The sequence below is a fragment of the Tenrec ecaudatus genome, chromosome 7, assembly GCF_050624435.1.
Source record: "Tenrec ecaudatus isolate mTenEca1 chromosome 7, mTenEca1.hap1, whole genome shotgun sequence".
NCBI lineage: Eukaryota > Metazoa > Chordata > Mammalia > Afrosoricida > Tenrecidae > Tenrec > Tenrec ecaudatus.
The window spans coordinates 73,506,330-73,529,242 of NC_134536.1; the positions used below are offsets into that span (position 1 = coordinate 73,506,330).

General features: G+C 41.1%; 2 protein-coding genes across 6 annotated transcripts in view; both read left to right on the forward strand.

Moving 5' to 3' along the window:
- USP45 (ubiquitin specific peptidase 45) overlaps positions 1–10,660 on the forward strand; it is an 81,806-nt gene extending 71,146 nt beyond the window's left edge. For all 3 annotated transcript variants that reach the window (XM_075554736.1, XM_075554737.1, XM_075554738.1), the window contains 3 exons: positions 1,393–1,479; positions 6,155–6,308; positions 7,105–10,660. In XM_075554736.1, coding sequence (XP_075410851.1) covers positions 1,393–1,479; positions 6,155–6,308; positions 7,105–7,235 — 372 coding nt within the window. In that variant the 3' untranslated portion in view covers positions 7,236–10,660. The remainder of the gene's footprint in view (positions 1–1,392; positions 1,480–6,154; positions 6,309–7,104) is intronic.
- An 11,618-nt stretch (positions 10,661–22,278) lies between these two features.
- PNISR (PNN interacting serine and arginine rich protein) overlaps positions 22,279–22,913 on the forward strand; it is a 29,157-nt gene continuing 28,522 nt past the window's right edge. For all 3 annotated transcript variants that reach the window (XM_075554743.1, XM_075554742.1, XM_075554744.1), the window contains exon 1: positions 22,279–22,409. The gene's annotated coding sequence lies outside the window, so the exon portion shown is untranslated. The remainder of the gene's footprint in view (positions 22,410–22,913) is intronic.

Genomic DNA, 22,913 nt, shown 5'->3' on the forward strand with positions numbered 1-22,913 from the left:
TAGATAACCCAAAAATAATTCTCTTTAAAAAAAAGCATTCATAATTTGTTAAAGACTTTTATGAGTCTCTTTTCGTGAACCCTGGTGGTACAGTGATTAAAGTGCTCAGCTACCAACCAAGAGGTTGGCAGTTTGAGCCTACTACTCACTCCTTGGCAGAAAGATGTGGCAGTTTGCTGCCATAAAGATTCATGGACTTGGATATTCTAGGAGGGCAGTTCTACTCTGCCCTATAGGGTTGCTATGAGTCGGAATTGACTAGATGGGAGTGGAGTATTTCTTTTATTATGGGATAATTTCTCAGCAGCGAAAGTACATGAGCCTGAATTGCTGTCAGTACTAGTATTTGTTGCTTATAGGAGATACCTTTTAAAACGTAAGGCAAAAAAATTGTGGTACATGTTAGAATTAAATTTAATAAAGATTAAGTAACAATTACTGGGATATAACCACATGTCAGATATCATGGTAAGACTTCTAAAGATCACATGAAGAAAATAAATTAGTGTTTTCGAAAAAAAAAAATAAAGTGCTTTGTTTTTTTTTTCAATTTGAAAGGCATAAAATAAACATCCATTAGATATATGGTACAAATTGAAAGATTGGTGTATAAATTCTAAGTATCACTGAAGTCACAAAAGCCCTGCATGAAAGGTTGGTGTCTGTTTTGTCAGGTTCACGTTGAGTCCATGCAGAGTCCAGCTCTGCTTAGGTCTTCTGCCTAGTACCCTGGTCAGTCGGTCAGTTAGCTTTATCATCATTATGTGATCCATGTGATACAGTTTTCAGTCTACCAGTGAAAATTAAAAATAGAAAAATATTATGAAGGTTCCTTTTATTTGTGTATAATATATAACATTTACTTTTATTGAGAAAGCATTCTTAATGTCAGGGTGGTTTTTCTTTGAAATTGACTACTGTGGTTAAGTTTCAGAACTGAGGAGGACCCAATCTAATTCATTTGCACCTGGCCTAACCTAAGTGAGGTTGGAGAAGCTCAATTAAACTCTGTAACCTGCTTAGTCTCACAGCTAGTCAGGCAAGTTGGCAGGCCTAGAATACCAGACTCCTGGCTCTTTAGTCTGAGGTATTTTCATGATACCATCTTTCAGTAGCTTGGCTTTTGGATGTATTTTTCTATATTTGTTAAAAAACTACAGTGAAATAACTATTCCCATGTAAAATGCCAATCCAAGTAAATAACCTTTTGCATGAACAACTTATGAAACGTAATGATTAGTTATCAATATGGACGATTCATTTGTCATACTTTTTTATATCTATGAAAAAGTAATTTCTAGGATTCTTATTTTGTTTTTAATTAAAGCACTATGCTTTCTATCTAATTTTATTGCACTAAATGTTTCCTGGGGGTCTTTTTGGTCTTTTTAGGCTGGATTGAGTCTTCGCAAAGTGAACAGACATGTAGATTTTCCAGTCACCCTTGATTTAGCACCATTCTGTTCTGCTGCTTGTAAGGTACAGTATATTAAGATATTTAATGGACTCACGAATAATAAACAAAAAATAGTCTCTCTCGTTGATTGGGCTTTGCTTTTGTTTTCTCTTTTTAAATAAACTTTTTCTCCCAAAATGAATTTTATAGTTAGTGAAATTCCATCAAAAACATGGAACAATTTAATATACTATGACTTTTGCCTTTGGGGAAACAGGAGAATGCTGGAAAGGTGAGAATAAGGCAGTGGTGCTTTCAAAGAGCAAAGCTTGTAAATGCTTCTAGGAGCAGATGTTGCTGAGAGAAGTGAACAGTTTTATGCCCAATATTTTCTTAGTGAACCGTGAGCTTCCATCACCAATAGTTTTAGCATTTGGGATTTCTATGTAACTGTGCTATAGCCATCGGTCTCAATGCTGTTTGGTGTGTATTGTCAGGTAAGTTTAATACTTTTTAATTGTTAATGCTTAATTAGGTTTAGGAAGCAAATTGGTGTATAATTACGTATATGAAGTCATGGGTTTTATTTCTTCACAGTCCCTTATCTTCCTTGAGGACATGGACACTGTGTGATCAGTCACTGGCCACCAGTCTGTTTGTTTCTATGGCAGAATGCTCATTACGCTAAAGTTTCCAAATACTGATAAAACAGAAGGATCTAAAATGCAATTGCTTACTGAATCTAATTCATGTGCTGTTGAACACTGACGCCATCTGACGAAGATTATTCGGTTTAGACAGCATAGTAACTGTTATCAAAGCTGTTAGATGTTTAACAAGCTCTATGTTAAATTTGTGAAAGTGTGTGTGTGTGTATAGACATAACTGAACTGTTTTATGGACATATAATTGACATACCATAAAATTCAGTGGCTTAAATATATCAGAGTTGTACAGTTATCACCAAAATCAATGTTAGAACATTTTCTGGATTCCTATAACCATTATTATCAGGTCCCAGTTGCTCCTTAAGATCCCCTACCATAACCCTAAGGAAGTATTAATCTAGTTATTGTCTCTGTAGAATTACCTATCCTAAATTTCATATAAAGAAAATCAAACACAAAACCTCAGTGACGACAATGGTGGGTGTTGTGTGAATTAAGCCTCCCTTAGACTACTGACCAGGTTGTGAAGAGTCTTGCAGAGTATACTGGAAAATGGATTATTGCAGATCTAGTTAGGTTAAAATTTAACATATCTTTTGTTTTCCCTTTTTACACTTTTTAATTTGTTTTAGTTTCTATTTTTGCTTTCACTTGGATTGACATTTTCCTGAGGATTTTTTTTGGTTTTTGATTCTGAATTGGGAAAAATTTCAGTGTATACAGAAGTACAACAGTATAATGAGCCCCTGGTATTCATTCCCCAGTCCCAACAACCTTAAATGCATGGCCAGCCTTGCCCAGTCGTCCACTTCCTTCTGTATTATTTTGAAGCAAATACCAGATAAAATATTATTTCATCTATTTTTGCTATATATCTTTTTAAAATTAAATCATTTTATTGGGTGCTTGTACAACTCCTATCACATTGCACACATGTTATGTATCTCTCTTAAAAAATAATTTTATTAGGGGCTCATACAGCTTTTATCACAATCCTTACATACATCAATTGTGGAAAGCACATTTGTATATTTATTGCCCTCATCATTCTCAAAACATTTGCTCTCCACCTAAGCCCCTGGCATCAGCTAATTTCCCACCCCCTTCCCGTTCCCGCTATGTATCTCTTAAAGATAAGATTTCCCCTGCTTTTTTTTAACTTTACCAAAACTATTAAAGTTTTTCATCTAATGTTTATATTTCCAATTGTCCTTTTTCCTTTTAAATTAATTAGGATCTGAATAAACAGTGACGTGGGGTCCACATCTGATCTCTGGCTCCCACAGCTGATGGCCGTGTTTCTACCCTCTTAACCCCATTCTGACTAACCATTCCTCCCATTGCACTTTACTTTCCACACACACTGCTTTTCTGCTGGATATGATAATAAATTACAAATACCACACAGAATGCCCAGATGATATGGTTACTGGGCTTATCAGAGAAGTTAACATGTTATAATCCATGTGAGAAATGCTCCAGATACAGTTGTTCAGTCAGGACAGTGCCCATTGTCTCTGCTGTGCCCACAGGTCTATTGTGCTCTTTGGTCTTTGGCCTCTCTGGCCCATTGGCCTCTGCCCTGCTTGGTAATATTGCAGAGCTCTTTTGGAACTGGCAGTAAATGCCCACAGGGTGTACCACTCCACTCACCCCAAAGGCACCAGCTCTCTTTCTATGGGTGAGCAAGCCCAGCTCTCCTAAGTAAGGCCTTGGAGTCAGTCACCCCACTTCACAAGTCAGTTTCCTTTCCAGAAGTATTCTAGTTCTACTTGCTCTGTGGCCTGGGAAATCCACCACTCTGCCTCCCGGTTCTGTTGCTGCTGTTCTTCTGATGGTAAAGCAGTACCTAAATCAAGGAGAATGAATGCCCAGAGATCTCAGGGTCCATAGGACATGCTACACTCCTGGCTGTTTTGTTGGTAGTGAGATCTCCCAGACTTGAGATGACTCCTTTTATACCCAGCACAATTAACACAACATGTTCACAGTCACAATTGTATCATATTTAAAATCAGTCTCTTCCAGCATTTTCTTATGCAGACACATCAGGAAAAGGGAGGTCTATTTGGTAGGAGTAACAGGCTGTGGCTAGAAGAGCTGTATTAAATAATCCACTGCACTTCAGGTTCCAAGTGAAGCCCACACTTTATGACAGAGTGATGTTTGTCATCCCTTCTCCATTTATTAGCTTGAATACTCTTAAGAGACGTTCCACTCATTTATTTAGTTGTCTTTTGGTATAGTTCTTATAAGAAAGGCAGGACCACCGAATGCTTCTCACTACCTGCTTTTAGACAACTTTTTAAAAATAATTCCTTAGTTCACTGTCTTGCACAAATCATGACTAGTTTATCAATTGGTAAATTCATGGATTTAAACTTCTTTGATAGGCTCTAATTCACTAGGTTTACTCTCTATACAATGTGGTGTAGTAGATTATTTCAGTGAATACAAACTTGACCACTGGGAACCATGTCAGATTGGCTCTTAGGACCTTTTGACAGGACTCTGGTGATGTTCACCTGTGTAATGATGCCACCATCTGGAAATACCGTTCGGGGTGTGTGTGTATGTGTTAGTTTAGTGATTGCTTTCGCAATTTTAATTTTAATAATTTTATAAAAGGCTTACCACATTCCAACATTCAATGAATCAAATGTACAAAACAAGGTGAATTCAAGGTCTAGCTTCATGTCTGTACCACCAGCGTCCTCCTCCTCCTTATAGAGGACCGTTACAAATCTGTGCTTATCCTTCCATTGCTTTTTGGACTATAAGCAGACAATTGTGCATATTTGTACTCGCCCTTTAAATAATCATAGCTTACAGTAACTATCTTTTCCCCATCTTAACATGATTCTCAAAGACTATTCCATAGTAATATATTTAGTTTTTATTCTATTTTTCAAGCAAGATAAGACTATTGTGTAGGTACATTATTCAATAAGTCCCCAATTTATAGACATTTGTGTTGGGGTGAGGGTGTCCCCAACACTGGAACGAGTACTCAGGAGCAACTTTGCAATTGTAGAAAATATTACAGACAGACAGCGAGGCACGGGGCCTCCTCGTCCCGTGTCTGGGCTGAGTGAGAATGTGTTTTCCTATGGGCATATATAATTGGGCTTACAAATCTTTCATAAGGCATTCACATCATACAGCTAACATGCGAGTCAATGAGTAATATCATAATAAACCAGTAATGAAGGGAGTCAGTGTCTTCACCTAGGCTAATTGACCTCAAACCCCCCCTGAGCACTCCCCAGTGGGAGAAATCTGATCAGTATCAGCAAGAGATGTCAAAACAGAGCTTGCTACATTTTAAGGTGGGTAGGCTATAGAACCTGATTGCCTTTATCTACAGATAATATTTAGGCACTGTGAAGTAGCCAGATACAGAAATGATTCGTCTTATATGGTAGCTCCTTATGACAGTTTTTTTATGGGGGTTATTGGAGAATTGTGTTCAGTCATGAGGATGTGTATTACGATTTTAAAAATCATTTTATTGGGGGCTCATACAGCTCTTATCACAATCCAGATATACATCAGTTGTGTCCAGCACATTTGTATATTCATTGCTCTTATCATTCTCAAAATATTTGCCCTCCACGTTAAGATTTAATGTCTCCTAACTGTGAGAGTTTCCCCCACCAGTCAGCTTTGCAGACCCATAATTATGTGCATGGATGAGTTAGCTGCAAACATTCTCAGCCAGTCCCTCAGTTTACCACACATTTGTGTTTCCAGTTCCTGACTCTTCCAGATAACCCTGTAATAGACCAGTGCAGTTCTTTTTACATTTTGCTTTATGCCTGTGTGCCAGCATCCTAAAAATAGAGCTGATGATGTAAGAGATATGTAACTGAGCTAAATAATAATCATACAAAGAGGTAGAACTTTTCATATTGCCACCCACACCACACAACAGAAAACGGTGTCAAGCATTTTCATTTTGCGATTTTGTGAGATATTTTTGTGTGTTTCAGTGTATTTCACTTGCCTGTAGGATGTATGTATGGCTTAGTTTTACTTTCTTTCAGTCATATTTCACTAAGTAATACTAATTGGAGTTTTTCTCTGGAAGAACGTAAGTGTGGGAGAGCAAGTTCTTTATGGCCTCTATGGAGTAGTGGAGCATAGTGGCTCAATGAGAGGAGGCCACTACACCGCATATGTAAAAGTGAGGACGCCTTCCAAGAGCTTCATCGGACACGTCACTGGGAAGAAAAGTGTAGATGGTATGTCATCCCAAGGGGTTTTGCATTTGTTGGAATGAAGGAATGTGCTTTTACTTTTCTAAAAGAGAGATGTTATTTTCATGGATGCCCCAGATTACATGAGAATTACGTCTAAAAGTATCTAGAAAATTATAGCTCATCTTAAATATCCTAAGACTGTACTCTTTATGAAATAATGTAATGAGAAATAGCACGCCATTTTTCAAGAGTTTTACTCGTCATGTATTATAGTGGAGTAGTACTTAGTGTTACAAAGTGTCTTTTTGAAGATATACTAGGTGTTCAGTATAAAGTGAGTTAAAACCTTTCCCCATTTTCTGTGGGTCAGTGAACAAGCATTCTTTTCCATGTCTTTTTGTGAACATTGTGCTTTCCCTGAGCAAATAACTGTGTGCAGTGCCATCTAGTATTACCTCACCTACTGCCATGCAACCCCAGTGCCATAGAGGACAGAGTAAAAACTGCTTAACGCGGGCTTTATGGGAGTAAACAGTCTCTTCTCCCTGCCTAGTGGCAGGTGTGTTCAAACGCTGACCTTGCATAACACACTGTGCCACCAAGGCTCCGAATATTTCATTATGTAGTGTAAATAAAATTATAGTAATTGGGGATAGCTAATAGTTATTCCTTTTTTTTTTTAGTTATTCCTTTTATATTAATACCTTGAAAGACTTCATTTCAGAAAAAACAGACTTCCTGCGTAAGATCTAATTTAGGTCAATATAGTTTGTAATGGATGTTATTACTGTTTGTAATTTTGCTAAGAACATAAAGCATTTTCCCTTTCTTTCACCAGGTTTGAAAGAATGTGAAAGTGAGCCGACAGGAGAGTGGGTCCATGTTAGTGACACTTGTGTTCAGGTGGTCCCCGAGTCAAGAGCACTGAGTGCACAAGCTTATCTTCTTTTTTATGAAAGAGTATTATAATTATGTATGCAATGTTATTGCTTACTTAGGTTGCTTTTATTTACATACTGCAATGATAACTAATGTGTAATGTGCCTTGGCTGCTGTCTCTCTTCTCTAGGAATAGCATGTCTCTCAAATATTCCCAATTTTTTCCACCATTTTGGTGAATGAGCCCCTTTAAAAGGGATTAAATGTATCCAATACTTTCAACTTCATATTATCAAATATAAAACCTGCTTTTTTTTCAAAATATGTGTCCTAGAATAAAACTAGTAGTAGAGGAAACCCCTTTATGGCCCAACATTATAGGGTTTATAAGTGATGTTGACTAAATCAGTTGATCTCTTAAAACAGTATTTCCCAAATGAAAGCCAGATACCCACCTTCCCAATTTCTTAAGTGTATTTGTATATGAGGGAGCTTTTAGAGGTTTGTGGAAAAATGAAATTTTCTCACTAACTTTTCAAAGCTTCCTCATGTGTATAATTATATATGTATGTATCCTTTGCTTTTCCGTAATATTTTTCTTTTTTTGTAGTTATATATGTATATATATACACACAGATATATATATACATACATGAAAACATTTTACTTATTTTTTAACTTACTTTTTTAATCCTTGCTTTTTTTTTTCACTTTAGCTGTGTTTTGAGCAATAATATTAATGTATAACTATTAAAGAAAAATTCTTCCATGAACTACTTAAAATTATCTCAGGGATATCCAGGGGCACATGTGTGCTGCTGTTGGGAAGCACTGCCATAGGACATAATTACATAAAGTAATGCCTATTATGACATTGTTACCCTGTCAAATTTTGTATGCTGGGCCATGGAACAAGGACTGTAATTTCAATATGATGTGTGTACAATCAAAAGATTGAATATTTGCACTAATACCTAAGCATTTTGCTTCTTAAGAACAAGACAAATATTAAAATAGTTTATCGATGTATCACTTGCGTATCCATGATAGAGTTAAATTTGTAAGTGGTTAGCCAAGGTCAAAGATAATTGTAGACCATTGTAATATGCAGAATAAATAGAAGTCACTTATCCATATGGACCCATGTAGTACCTTTGAAATACAAGTATTAAATCAGTAAATTATGAAGTTCTAGTCTTCTGTTACTTAACAGGAAAATATTATTCATTTATAGTTCTATGCCTCAGTAAATATTAAACATGATTTTTTGGTTTAGAAATTACTTTTTGTCTTCAACAAGCATCGTTAGTAAGTTTAACTGGATCAGGCTTTTATTGATAGGCATAAAGTTAGCTCTTCTGTTTTTCTTTTTAAATAAACAACAGTACTAGACTTATAACAAATGGTTTCTCCTAGCATACAAAGGATTAAACTGTCAAATGTTAGCATGAAAAGTATTGCTATTACATGGACTTGAGTTTAAAAAATAATGCCAATTCTTTGTCACATTATTTAATCAAAACCTATAACTGCATGGTTCTAGCATTTTGGGCATTTATTACCAGTGACCGAAAGTACAGGCAAGTGCTGGGGAAATGTCTGATGCCAGATCCCTTTCCTCATGGACATGTGGAAGTAGGAGCTGTCTAGAACCCGTGCTGCATTGTTGACACATGACTGCATGGTGATTAGTGTCAAGATGGTAATACTCTCTAAAATGTAGGGCTTTATAATGCATTTGCACAAATTCTATTTTCTAGGCTATTGAAATTTTAATAGTGTTTTTCTTGATTTTTAACAGTGAAATGGAGACATTTTTGTCAGCTAATGTAAGCAAGTGATGCTCTATAAAATGTAGTTCATGCGGTTTTTTTTACTTGTAATCATCAACACTGAAAATTCCATATTAAGCAGTGAAATTAAAAATAATAGTCTTTAAAATCCCTGAATGAAAGTTAGCCATCATGGGAATAAGGGCAATTACCAGGCTTTCTTACCCCCAGAATGTAAAATAGTATTCAGTCACTTGAGTTTTCTCCTAGAGAAGGTATTATGTGGCCTATACTTTTCCTCAAGTGGTTACTTCTTGTCTCTTATGAAAGAGGAAAGAAGTAATACCAGAAACAAGAGTGTTCTTTCCTGTTGCCTCTTGACTCATCCCTTGTACGCTTGGAAGTCAGAGATGAGCCAGTATCCAGGAAATAATTCTTTTTCAGTAGGCTGAGAAGTATATCAGAGAGATGTATTGATCAATTTGATTTGACTTTGCGCTGAATACCAACTAGTGCTACCTAGTATTTAATTAACTGAAAGAGTATAGGTTTATAGCTCAAGTATCAAAGTAGCTTCTATGCTTGGCCTTTCTTCTTTTACCTATATTGAGCACATCTCCTGTAGCTCATGAACTGTGCTGACACTGTTTGTTCTTCGAAGTAGAGAGAGCTACATTAGTGTTAGATGTAGGACATTCAAATATGATTAAATGAGCTAACTCTAATTTTTAAAAAGTGACCTGAAGTTTATGAGCGCTTCTGGAGATGGATTATACTTCATTTTGATACCTAAGAATTTCTTAAAGATAGCTTTTGTCATAGGAAAAGTTATACAGTTCTGACTTGTCTCTTTTTTTAGTATTTTGAGAGCACATTTTCAGAGATACTAAATTAGACTACTGTAATCCCAGTAGTTTTCTGACAAGACCTCAGGAGACAAACAATGAGAATGTTTACAGCTCCTCAATACAACCACCAGCCAGTGTCGTTGAATGAATACAAGAAGTAAAACAAACACGGTTCACAAGCTTTACTTAGGAACCCGTTTACAGGGCATGTCCAGTCCAGCGCCCCCTAGTGTGTTCATCCTTGAATTGACAAGGTTTTAATTGTGCCACGTGAATATTTTTGACACAACTAAATATATGTCCATACTTCAATGAAGACCATCCTGTTAGGTGGCAAGGAGAGCGGTAGTTGGTTTCAACTGAAAGAGTAGTTAGTAGCTGTTCTTTGATTTTAGATGTGCCAACAGTTATTTTACCAAACTATATTTAATCTCACGTGTGATTATTTTAATCAGTTACTTTATATAACACTGAATAAAATTTCCTGAAGATTAACCTGTGAAATATGTCAGCCCTCATTTGATTTTGTACTACAAAACAATATCCTGCCTTCTTTTCTTAAATTTATATTTGTAATTTATTTTCTGCATGATAAAGTAAACCCAAATCAAATATATGTTATGTGCAATAAAACGAGCTTCCAGAAAGTATCTGGTGAATTACCAGAGAAAGACTATTTTTAAGATATTTTAAATGGTTTTCTTCATGAAAAACTGTCAATGCAAATTTGTGTAAAAGATAGGTAGCTATATTTTAAATTTTGAGTTATAGGGTTGTAATGTCATAACTGTTTGACCTCTTTGGTGTTTTTAGAAAATGGCTGTGTAGCTTGTAAGCATAGTTTTGTTACTGTATAAACAAACATAATAAATATTAAATTCTTACTTATATTTTATTATTGGTCTTAGAGTTTGTAAAAATCATTTCTTTTAGGAAAACCACTACTAGCTCCAAGTAGATGTAGGTTAAAGATGCCCCACATGCCCACCTTTTCCAAGATATTAGACCACTCTTTTCCTGAGGTGCCACCACTCCTCCCCTTAGTGTATTCCCTCACGGCCCCATTGGGTTCCCCGATTTGCTTCAACATCTCAGAGAAATCATGAATTCGTGAGAAAATTGCTCTGATGGTTGTGGGGGCTCTTCAGACCCAAATCCAAAGTTCAAACGTTTGTCTGAGAGAGCCTCCTCATTCACAAGAAGCTGGAAAAAACTAGGTCAAATAAGAAGCTGTGAAAACCAACCAACAAACAAACGTAAAAACTGCCAATCAAGACCCAAGAACTGGAGGTCAGCCAAACACCATGTCAGGAGCCAGAAGGCAGAAATGCCCTGAAAATCAAAGCAGGTCTCCCTCCTTCTATGAATGGTCAGTCACGAAGGAGGTGTCATGAAAAGAATGGCTTTCATGGGGTTGTGGCTTTTGGCTTTCCGGAAACTCTACCCCCCAGGAAACAATGGGAGTTGACTCAATTGAGTTACACCTTCTCATAAAGTAGGTGTCTTAATCCTGTTAGCACAGCAGAGGACTCTCTCCTACCTGGGATTCTAACCATAGGCATGGCGGTTAGAATCTACAGCACCTCATGAAAGGGATTATGGCAAGACGGGCCATGTCAAAGTCTTGATTACAGTTCAGGGTTTTTGTACTATGTCTTGACAGGTTTTATCAGCACTTTACTTTGCTATATTCAAAATACCCCTCAAATTTTAGAAATTATTTCAGAACAATATTATTATGAGCCACTTTCACCCAACTTTTCCATATATTTAGAATGTTTCACGAAATGTTTGTGTTGTATAGAAACTCATCAGAAGCTATTCTGCTTTCCTGTTTATTTTTAATTTTGGGAGCGAGATCATGGAACTCTTTGATATTATGTTGAAAATTTTAGGCCATCTCTTACTTGTTCGTGTATTAAATACTTATTGAGCACCTACTAGGTACTAGGCACTGGGAATACATCATCAGTGAACACAGGAGACAGAAATCTCTCCAACAAGAAGATAGATGGTCTAAGAGTAAGGAGTAAGGACAAGACAGTTGGTAAACCACAGAGAAAGAAATTGAGAAGAGCAACCTGAGAATTAAAGCACAGGGTATGACGGATATCTTAGGGATAAAAGGCATTATGATTTTAGTCCTGATATCCCAAAGAGGAAGCTATGAGTACTGGGGGAAGAGTTTAATTCTAAGGGCTCCACATTACTCTTGCTAATAACAGTTTAAGAAATGGAATGGGGGCCACCTCTAACCTCTGGCTACCCAACTCCACACCAGCCCAAGGCTCGATTCTATGAGGCAGACATGTCTCCATCGTACAAGCTTCTGTTACCCTATTCTGACAGCATCTTTTCCTCCCATAGCGCTCCACTTCTCTGTGAGGTTCAAAAATCCATTGCAGTGGCCACACAGACCTCAGACAATTATGGAGGTTGGTTTCAGAAGTTAACAGATAGCAAGTCATGATAAGAGAACATTAAGGATACAGTTACTCTAACTATGGTGGTGGTTCTCATGCTGGCAGGCACATCTCTGGTCCTTAGCTTCTCAGCCATCTGGTTCTTGCCCTACTAGGGCGAACGCGTGTTACAAAGTTCCTTTAATGCTGATAGATGCCCATTGGACACCCCACTCTTAGGTCAGCCTCCGGCCTGAGGCACTCAGCTGTCTTTATTCGGTGGGCCAAGCAGCTCCCTGCCCCATCGCATGGTCTGGGTGCTGCAGTGTCTGGTGTCCCCACTGCTTTTCACCACTTCACACAGGGACCTCATACTTGCGCTCCACTGCTGGCTCTTCTTCCAGCAGTGGCGGGTTGTGGGATTCTCTTTTCTTGCTTCTGAAATGGCTTACTCTTAGACTTGGGGAATGGCAAACCTGACCGATCCCCTACAGTGAGAGCCTGGCACACCTTATTTGCTTGTTCCCATCCAGTTATTTGGTGGGAGTTATAGGACTGAATAAAAGAGCCGGTGGCAGTTATATAATCTGTCAACCTGAGCAAACGGGTGGAGTCTAGAGTGTCAATCAGGTCATAACCAATGATGCTTCTGTGTGGGCCTGGCCTCATGATTCTGGAAACTACTTTCTTCCTCTTTGGAGGTGGGACACATACCCTCTATCTCTCTGCTTGATATTCCTGTTGACAAGCCACCTGGAGGTACTCTGATGGAGCCAGAGCCCTGGAAGAGCCACATGGAGACCCACGCCCCCCAGCGCTGAGAAGCTTCCACTGCCACTGGTTCTACAAGACTTTCTGCCCACTGATCTTCCTGCCTTTGGCATCACTGCATGTGTTGCATGGGTCTGAAGAGGAATTTATAAACCGGTATATGACATAATGGGCTAATAATAGCCTTGTGGACTTTATCTGGGCTGGGATGTTTTCTCAATGTACAGTTGTTCTTGTATATAAAGCTCTTTCTTACACACATATGAATGGCACTGGATTTATTTCTCTAGTCAACAAAGACTAACACCGAACCATACTGTGGGAAACAGAACTGGGAAGAATGTATATAAACAAATTCTCTATGCTCATGATTAAGGAAGCCTAGGAGACCAGGATTCTGGCGGAGGGAGGCCTTCACATTTGTGAGTTGGAGAAGAGTCCCAGTCACATCCTCCTAATTAAAAATTATCACTACAATATCCTCCCATAATATTGTTGCCTTAATGTTACTTCTTACAAGTAACATTGGCTGATGTACACTGCAGTCAGCATCCCTTACCTACAGAAGCAGACATGTTGCTACTCCGACCCCCACCCTAACCCCTCAGAGGCCTGTAGACCCCTTGCTACCTGTTTCAGCACTGATGTTAGGTTACTCCCCCAATGAGCTCAGGGACATCTAGGTTAGGGCACTGCCCACCTTGTTATCCATGTGGGTGGCTGTAGCTAGGGCAGCTTGCATGTCCCAAGACCAAGCTGTGAAAGAATCCATTCACTCCCTCGCCATCTCAGACCTGGCTTCATGGGAGAGGTGAGCACCCAAAACTATTTGTCTTTTTAATTATTCCCTTCAATTATACAACTGCCCCATAGGACCCAATCTGGTTGTGGGCTGGCTCCCACATCATACCAACAAATTTCATTTCACTACACAATACAGAGCCTGGGAAGGGAAATACTGGTATCTGTATGTTTACAGAGCAATTAGTGTTAAAAATGAATGTTAGTTCCAGAGGCTCAGGGACCCTTCACAAGTATATTTTCATAAATGGTTAGCGCTGTACCCAAGTAGAAATACCCAAAGTGTTTGCATTGTTAAGACGTATGACGACAGGGCAGGCTACGCTGTAGCAGTGGCTTTAACACAGAGAAGTGTAATCTCTTGCTCACCCAAAGTCCACTATCTGGATGCAGGTACATTGCTCTGGAGATTCAGGAACCAAAAGCCTATGCTATTTTCCACATGTACACTAAATACACATGACCAGACTCCACGTGGTGCAACAAGGAAGCAGGTACAGTGAGCATTCAGAAAGAGGGAGGCGAATGGGAGATTGTCAGAGTCCCCTCCCCTAAGCATGAGGAATGTTCACAATTACATGTACATGTTCTCTAAGGAGGAGGAAAAGATCCCTTTTCTATCCTTTCTGCTTTCTGTGACCCCTTCCACCTTCTGAGGGGATTTTTCTCTTTCCCTTTTATTCTCCTTGGATGCATCTGACTTACCTGTTAAGGATTATGAGTATGCGGGACCAGCCTCCACACCGGAATGGTCCTAAGGGGCGGCTGTGTAATTGAAGGTAAATTAAGAGAAACATCAGACAAGACATGGAAGCACCCACTTCTTTGTTGGCCAGGGTCTAGAGTGTGAGCTAATGTGTTCTCTCACAGGCTCATATAATCTTGGACATGCAGCCACACCACACACATAAGTGCTAGGAAGGGGATGTGCTGTGAGTAGACACACGGCAGGAGGTACATATGGAACAAGGTGGGCACGTTCGAGAGTTATGATGGCACTTAACCTTGGTCGTCCTTGAGTTGGTTTGACTTTAAGTGTCCCTGCACTCTTCTCCAAGGGAGCAATCTATGATCCTTTTTCTTTGTGTTTTGCTATTTTCAATCATTTTATTGGGGGGCTCTTACAAACCTTATGTATTAAGCACACATATGTTGCCATCAACATTTTCAAAACATTTTATTTGAGCACTTGGTATCAATTCCTCTTTTTCCCTGCCCCCCCACCCTCATGAATCCATGATCAAGTATATATTATGACTGTTAATTTACATTCTCTCCCTTTCTATTGTTTGTCCCCACCGCCCGGAGGGGTGGGCTCTATACCCACTGATTACACTGGACAGGCAGCCTTCAGGTGGATAACTGTCGAGCAGCTTCACTTGAAGCTTATAGTAGCAACCATGAGCAGCATCTTCAATTGGCATTATTACGGGGACATTGTGGGGACGACTTTAGGAGAATGTGACTGGGAGTCATCTCCAACTCATGAGCTTGCAGGCCTCCCTCCAGAATCCTGGCATCCCACACTCCTTAAATACGAGCAGAGAGAATTTTTCCAGCTATGTTTCTCACATGAGGGGTCTTCAACAAGTTCAACAAGTTCCTGGAAAAGCTCTACTATGAAAAAATTGTATGAACTTTGGGATTTTTTTTTTGGTTTTTTTTTTTGCTGTGAAACTCATGTTTGAACAGGATATAGTTTGGGGCACTACAAAAGATAAAACATTGGTTTGAAAAGAACCCCTATAAGAGGGACTTGCATTCTGCTAAAATTGAAGCAAGAACAAAAATTAAATTTATGGTATAGCTTCTGTGGATGAGGGATGAAATCATGAGTGAGACAATGCTCCAAAGAAATCAGCAGCTTGCTTATGGAAAACCCGTAACAAGGAGGGATGACCCTGTTGAAGGCGAAGCCGGTACATGTAGTTCATCCACACTGATTTAGGAGAAATCAGTCAATCTTGTACATGCCCGAGTTGAAGAGGTCAGACAACAGCACAAACAATAAGCCTTTATAAATTGTCAAGGGTTCGTGAGGGGGTAGGGGGGCGGCGAGGGAAGGGAAGAAATGAGCTGATTAAGGGCTCAAGTAGAAGGCAAATGTTTTGAGAATGATGATGGCAACAAATGTACAAATGTGCTTGACACAATGGATGTATGTGTGGATTGTGATAAGAGCTGTACGAGCACCTAATAAAATGATTTTTTAAAAGGATAAGAACTTATGTACTTTCTAAGATATGAAAATTAAAACATTTCAAAATCTAACATTTAATAAAAATCCCATATAACACCATCTGCCTGAAACTTAGGAATCAACATTTGGATTTCTGTTCATTACAACAAATAGATATCTGTTTCTTATACTGTATATTATATTCTTACAAGTAAAAAAGTTTTCTAAAAAACAAACAAAAAAAACCAATAAGCCAACACCATAGGCTCCCAAATTCACTCTTGACTAACAGCAACCCTACAGGACAAAGTAAAACTGTCCTGTGAGTTTCTGAGATAATACATCTTTGTGGGAGCAGAAAGCTGATCTTTTGCCCATGGAGAGGTTGATGATTTCACACTGCTGATCTCTCGGTTAGCAGCCCAGCAAGTAACCCACTCTGCCCCCACGACTCTTACTCAACATCATGTCTCAACTAGTTAGCTTACACAACTGGCCCGAGACGTTGATTGACTTTTACACGCAGGCTATGGGACAAAGTAAAGAGGCCAGACTGAAACCAGAGACCGAGACTAGTGGACCCTGAGACAACATAGGAGCTGCACTGAGATGGATAGGGTGAGTCCGAGGCCGGGCCTGGCTTCCTGGCCCACAGAGACAGAGGCCAAGGGACCATGGCTCAGAGGTTGAGATCAGAGAGATTTGGGGCTGCTAGGCAAGGAGAAGTGTTGGGATAGACCAATAAGTGTATACTTCTAGCACTTTGAAAACACCAGTTGTTCCTGGGGAGAGAGATGAGGCTTTCTGCTCCCATAATGCATTAGTCTCAGAGGCTGCAGTGGCCCGCTCACCTTTCTGACACGGTTCCTAGGAGCCAGTATTGGCTTAATAGAAGTGAGATTTTTTTTTTCTCGTTCCTTTTTTTTTTTTTTTTTACTATTTACTGATCTTGACTTGTGGTAACCTATTACCTTCCCTAATAACCCCCATAATTTTGAGTTTTGCCTGTGAGTTCTGTGTGGCTGTGGCAACACATTCTCAGACCCAGGATAAAAGTAGAATGCTTTGGGAGGAAAAGCGGGTGTCAGATCAAGGGGAAGGAGGATGGAGGGTCGAGGCATGTCTTGACCTCTGCCTCCTGGCAATTGGGATGCCAGAAGTCAGATATGGCCCCATGCCGGTTTCACGCACTGAGTTTCATGCTCTGATCCTTTGCTGCTTAAAGACTTTCTCCCGTTTTTCTCCTATGGGTTGCAAATGAAAACCACAATCCTATGAGGCTCAAGTTTTTTGGTTGCCTTTTCCCACCTTGCCAAGCGCACCCAGCACACACTAACGTCTTGCTGTTCAACCTCTTCCTAGTGCCTGAAATTCACTAAGAGCTGTCTGTTTCCAACCAGCTTATCATGGGCTTATAATCTTACCAAACACGTTTCCACTGCATAATAGGAAGTGCCTTATTTCCAACCTCCAAAATCAACCTCTAAGAGGATGCCCACTGGCTCAAACAGCACCCACCTCCTGTGGCTCTATCTGTATTCATCTCAAGGTCAGTTAGTCTTAAGCTTTATTAACAAATGGCCCCAGAATCGCAGCAGTTTGTTTCATGGTCATTGCTCATTCCTGAACAGACTTGCGGATCTTTCTGACCGCTGCTTCCCAGAAAGCAACTGGGTGGTCCAGGTTGAAAGACCTTCTACCAACCTGCAGCTGCCTTATCTGGAACACGCCTTGGTTGATGGGACTGTGCACCTGATTTCATCATTGTGAACCCATCCTAACCCATATCATTTAAACACACGGCCCATCGGTGACAACTCACTCACCAAGTCCTTACCGTCTTCAAGGTACCTTAGAGGTGCAGTCTGCCATGTGCTCTGAGGCTGTGACAGAAGTTGTAGGTGAACAAGGAATAATGTCTACTACCTTATGCAAACAATTAAGTACATAGTATGCTGAATCACAAAATATTTTTGGTAAGCATATCCCAGCCCGTATGGAGCCCTGCTGGTGTAGAGATTAAACATTGGGCTGCAAGATCCACATGACTGGCAGTTCAAAACAGCTCATCTTTCTCCAGCAGCTCCACGGGAGAAAGATTGGGCTTTCTACTCCTGTAAAGAGTTAGTCTTGGAAACCCACAGGGGTCACTGTGAGTCAACATCAACTCAATGGCAGTGAGAGAGATATTCTAGTCAGTGAACATACAAGGGCCCCTTACTTTCTCTGATCTTGCCTATGAAGTCAGTGTGTGAGATACAATTACTTAGCGTGGTTCTGCTAACCATAATGCTTTCTGTGATGTAGTATAAGCTAGCCATAATGCTTTTTGTGATGTATTATAAATTCTCACCTCTATGCCAGTGGTGATCATCCCACGGCGGGAGGGAGTGCTCTCTTCTGTGACGAAGGTGGAATATGTTCCACTCTAGAGGGGTGACTCCACTCACCACCTTTTGAAGAAGACAAAGCAACACCCTCAACAAAGCCATTCATTTTGTGACCTCCCCTCCCTGACTGAGCATTGGTATAAACAAGAGGACCTGCTTTGACACTGAGGACATTTTGGGCAGCTGGCTCTGGGCCATGCATTCTACTTGCCTCTGCCTGGACTTCAGTTCTTGGACTATTATCTGACCTGGCTTCACCAGCTTCCAGAGCTTTGTGGGTGAAGAGGATCGCCCAGACATCTATCTGCACTTCGGATTTGGGATTTACAGCACCCGTGTGCGTAAAGGTCCACGCGTTGGGGAGACAGTGCAGCAAACGGCAGGTGTGAGGGATGTGAGGGGGTTACTAAAGGGAGGAGTGGAGGGTGATCACAAGGAAAACAGAAAGGTAAATTTGTTTTGAAAAGTTAGACACTGAGATATCTTTAATCTTCACCTCCTTGGGACTAAAACACCTGCAGTACCACTGAGTAGATTCTGACTCACAGTGAGAAGACCATCAGACAGAGTAGAAGTGCCCCTTTAGGTTTCTTAGATTGTAAAGCTTTATATGGGAGTAGAAAGCCTCATTTTTCTACTGCAGAGCAGCTGGTGGTTTCAAACTGGTGATCTTACCGTTAGCAGCCACTACACTACCAGATCTCCTTTCTTGGGACTCACTCACTGCTATCAAGTTGATGCTGACTTACAGTTCTACCCTATAGGACAGGGTAGAACTGCCCCTGTGAGTTTATGAGACTGTAACTACTTATGGGATTAAAATGCTCCACTTTTCTCCCTCGGGGGTTTTGAACAGTTGACTTTGCATATCGCACTACAACTTACAACCATGAAGCCACCAGGACTCTTCCTTGGGACTAGTCTGGTATTAATTCTTCTAAAAGAAATTCTTACCATATGCGGTTGATTTTTTTTGGGGGGGTGAGTTTTTTTTAATTGTAAATTGTTTGGGGAGGTTTACATTTTAGACAATCAAGTCTACATTTAACCACTCATAAGCCATCAGACAAACCCCTCTATCCTCCGTCACCATGTCAACACTTTCTAGGCCATTGCTTCATCTTCCTACTTTGGCCTTCCCTCCCTTAGCAACATCTAAAGTCTGTTCTCTTTGATATGAAAGTCTTTGTTTTTAAGTTTTATTGCCATATAATTAATATATCATCCCATAGTTCAATCATATTAAAGAGATGTACAATCATCATTACAACCACTTTTAAAATATTTTCTTTCTTGTACTCATTGTTATTAGCTCCGTTTCCAACTTCCCCTGCCATACTCCCAAGAAACCATTAATTCAATTACTGTCTCAATGGATTTACTTATCTTGAATTTCCTATACAGAAAATTATACCAAAACCAACATCAATATCAAAGTATATCAGAGAAAAGCCTTGACCAAAGAGCAGAAAATATAAACTTAGTAAAAAGAGAGATCAAATGATAAGGTGTTAAATTTTAACCTAACTGATTCACACTATTCACATCCCTGGTCAATGGGCAGAGAGGATTCAGCAAAGGCTTAGTTCATCTGTATCTCCCCTTCACTTTTAATTTTCAAATTGAAACAACTTTAAAATGGGTCGAGATCAAATTATAAGGTACCATATATACTCGTGTAAGTTAAGTCTTTCAGCACATTTTAAATGCAGTTTTTGTGGTAAGAGTAGGCGCCCTGGCTGATATTTGGGTTGCCTTTTACTCGAGTATAATAAGGTATTATGTTTTTAACCTAACTACATCTACCATAATCCAGTTTACATTGTTCTCTGATAACAGGGTCATTCACATCCCGTGACTAGCGTCAGAGAAGGTTCAGTGGAGGCTCAATCTGTGTATGGATTTGGGGCTTCCACTCACATCCATAACCTTCTGCAAACTGGGCGTTTACAACTTAAGCTTTGGTACTATTCCCTCTTTCAGATTTGGATTTTAATATTTATAGTCCTTGGATCACACAGGCTACTGTGCTTCTTCCATGTGGACTTAGTTGATGCCACTTCATTTGTCTTGGTTTTTAGCCAATGAGTTGTGGTCTCATAAAATATTTGTCCTTTTGTGATTGGCTACATTTATTCAGCGTAATGTTGTCCAGGTTCATCCATATGATGAGGTGTTTTATAGTTTCATCATCGCTTTTAAGTGGTGCATAGTATTACACTGTGTATATGTACCAAAGGTGGTGTAGTGGTTACATATTGGACAGTGATCCACATGGTCAGCCGTTCAAAACCACCAGCAACTCCACAGGAGGAAGACTGGCTTTTCTACTCCTGTTCCAGTTAGTCTCGGAAACCACCAAGGTTGCTGTGAATCAGCGTTGACTGTATGGCAATGAGTTGAGTTTATTCCGTACCTGAGCTGAGAGAGACCCTGCCCCACAAGATCCTCCTTGCCCCCCTTTCTCCATAAACCACTGCATCAGTTATTGTCTATGCATCCACTCCGTCTGTATTTCATAAACTGGGAAACCTAATGGAAGCAATAAAAAGCAAAAACAAAACAAAAAGAAGAAATAATATAAAGATAAAAATAAACAGTAAGGATGGCAAAAAAATAAATAAACAGTAAGAAAGAAAAGATCAACAATATTTTAAAAACCAGAGAAGAAATTTCTGTTGTGGAACAAATGAGAAATATTTGAGCCTAGTATCATATTATACCAAAGTTTGATCCACCGTAATCAAGTTTACAATACTCATTGTCTTAAAATAAAGCTGCTCAAATCCTTCTTCTGTGGCTAGAGGGGATCTGCCAGAGGCTTAATCTGACTAGATACTCTGGGTGCTGGTAATTTAAACCCTGATACTGTCCCCTTCATCATACTTGGATTGTGTTACCGCCCTCTTTGGGTCACAGAAGATACGGCATCCCCCCCCCCCAAACAATTTCCTTAGTACCCCAGGTTTCATGACACTCTCTGGAAAGGTACTTTCCAAAATTTCTCTGAGAAATGCAGTATCATTGGGACAATTTTTTAACTTGCAACTTGTATATTGGAAATGGATACTTTCCATACACGAACTTGGTTGATATTTAAAACATCCTGAATCAAAGTATTAAAAATTGCATTCTGCAAGTCCTTTTGCGAGGACTTCGTGTGTGTGCGTGTGTGTGTCTGGGGGCGGTGGTCTTGCTGCCATTCGGCTACAAATGATTTCGAGCTGCACGACTTTCTTGCAAGGAGCAGCTGGTAGGTTTGAACAGCCTACCTAGCAGTTAGCAGTCCAGCACTTTCTGACACCAAGGCTCCTTGGTGGGGGTAGAGAAGTATAGCAAGAGACTACGAGCTCACTGCCACCTTCCGTAAGGTCTCGGGGGAAGAACAAAACACCGTCTCGGGGAAGGGCGCGGTGCTTCGAGACCGCGGCGGAGTCAGCCGAACTCAGCGCTGGATCCCGACCTTGACCGGCCACCTTCACCCGAGCCCCTTCCTCGGCTGGGCGGAGCCCCCCGCGGCTCTCGGCGAAACCCACACCTTTAGGACTACGGAGTGGTTTGGCCGGAGAAGCCAGACGTTTTGGAGTCGCACGCCGGAGGCACCCAGCAACTGGACCGTGGGGCCACTCCTTCGTCTCAAAGTGGTGTCACGAGCTCAGCCCCGTCCTCCGTGGCGGGAGTGCCCTTCGGGGAGGGTGTGCGTAAAGCCCGGACAGAGATCACGTGCCTCGAGTTAGTGTCAACCGCGAGGGCACTTTCGATCTGGAGCAGCCCCGGCGGGATGGAAGGGGCCGGCCCCGGCGCGGCTGCACCACATCCGAGCGGGAAGGCCGGGCACCGCGGCGTGGTCCGGACGAGTTGCCAGGTGGCTGTGCCCCTAACAAACATGGCGCAGGGACGCGTCGAGCTGGCGGGGTCACGTGGGCACAACCTGGCGGGCGGTAGGGCTTCAAGCGACCAGCGGATCTTGTTAGCATTCACTTCCGGGGGAGGCAGAGCGGGCGCCATCTTGTCTTGTTCGAGAAGAAGTACAGGCATCGAACGGATTGGAGGAGGTATTGTAGGAACGGTGGCGACAACCGTGTTCCGTGACAGGAGTGGGTAAGTGACGGGAAGCAATCGCGCGTGGGTCTCCGCCAGGCCGTGACGGCCGCCTTTGGATTCAGGGAAGGTGCCTCAACTTGACACTCGGACGATGGGTGCGCTCCCTTGGCGCGACCGCCGGAACCTCCGTCCCTCGGAGCGGCGGCGCCCGCCCGCCCGGCCGCCCGCCCGCCGTGGTGGCTCCGAGCCACGCTCTCGCTGCGGAGGGAAACGCTGCGAGCGAGCGAGCGAGCGCCCGGAGCCCCCTGCGCCAACGACGAGCCGCCTCTGGGGCGGGAAGGCGCGCATTGTTGGGCGCCGGCCGGCCGTTGGGCACCGCGCGTGCGTCGTGAGCCCCCCTTTTATGGGGAGGGGATGGAGCGGGGCTGCGGGAGGCCTTGCTCCCACCCCCCCTTGGGCTGCTCCCTGTGCGCGCCCACTACGCAGGCGCGCCTAGGAAAACCACGCCTTGTTGACGCTCACTAGGTTCCTTAGTTGGTTTGTCTTGGGTTTCTTTCCGAT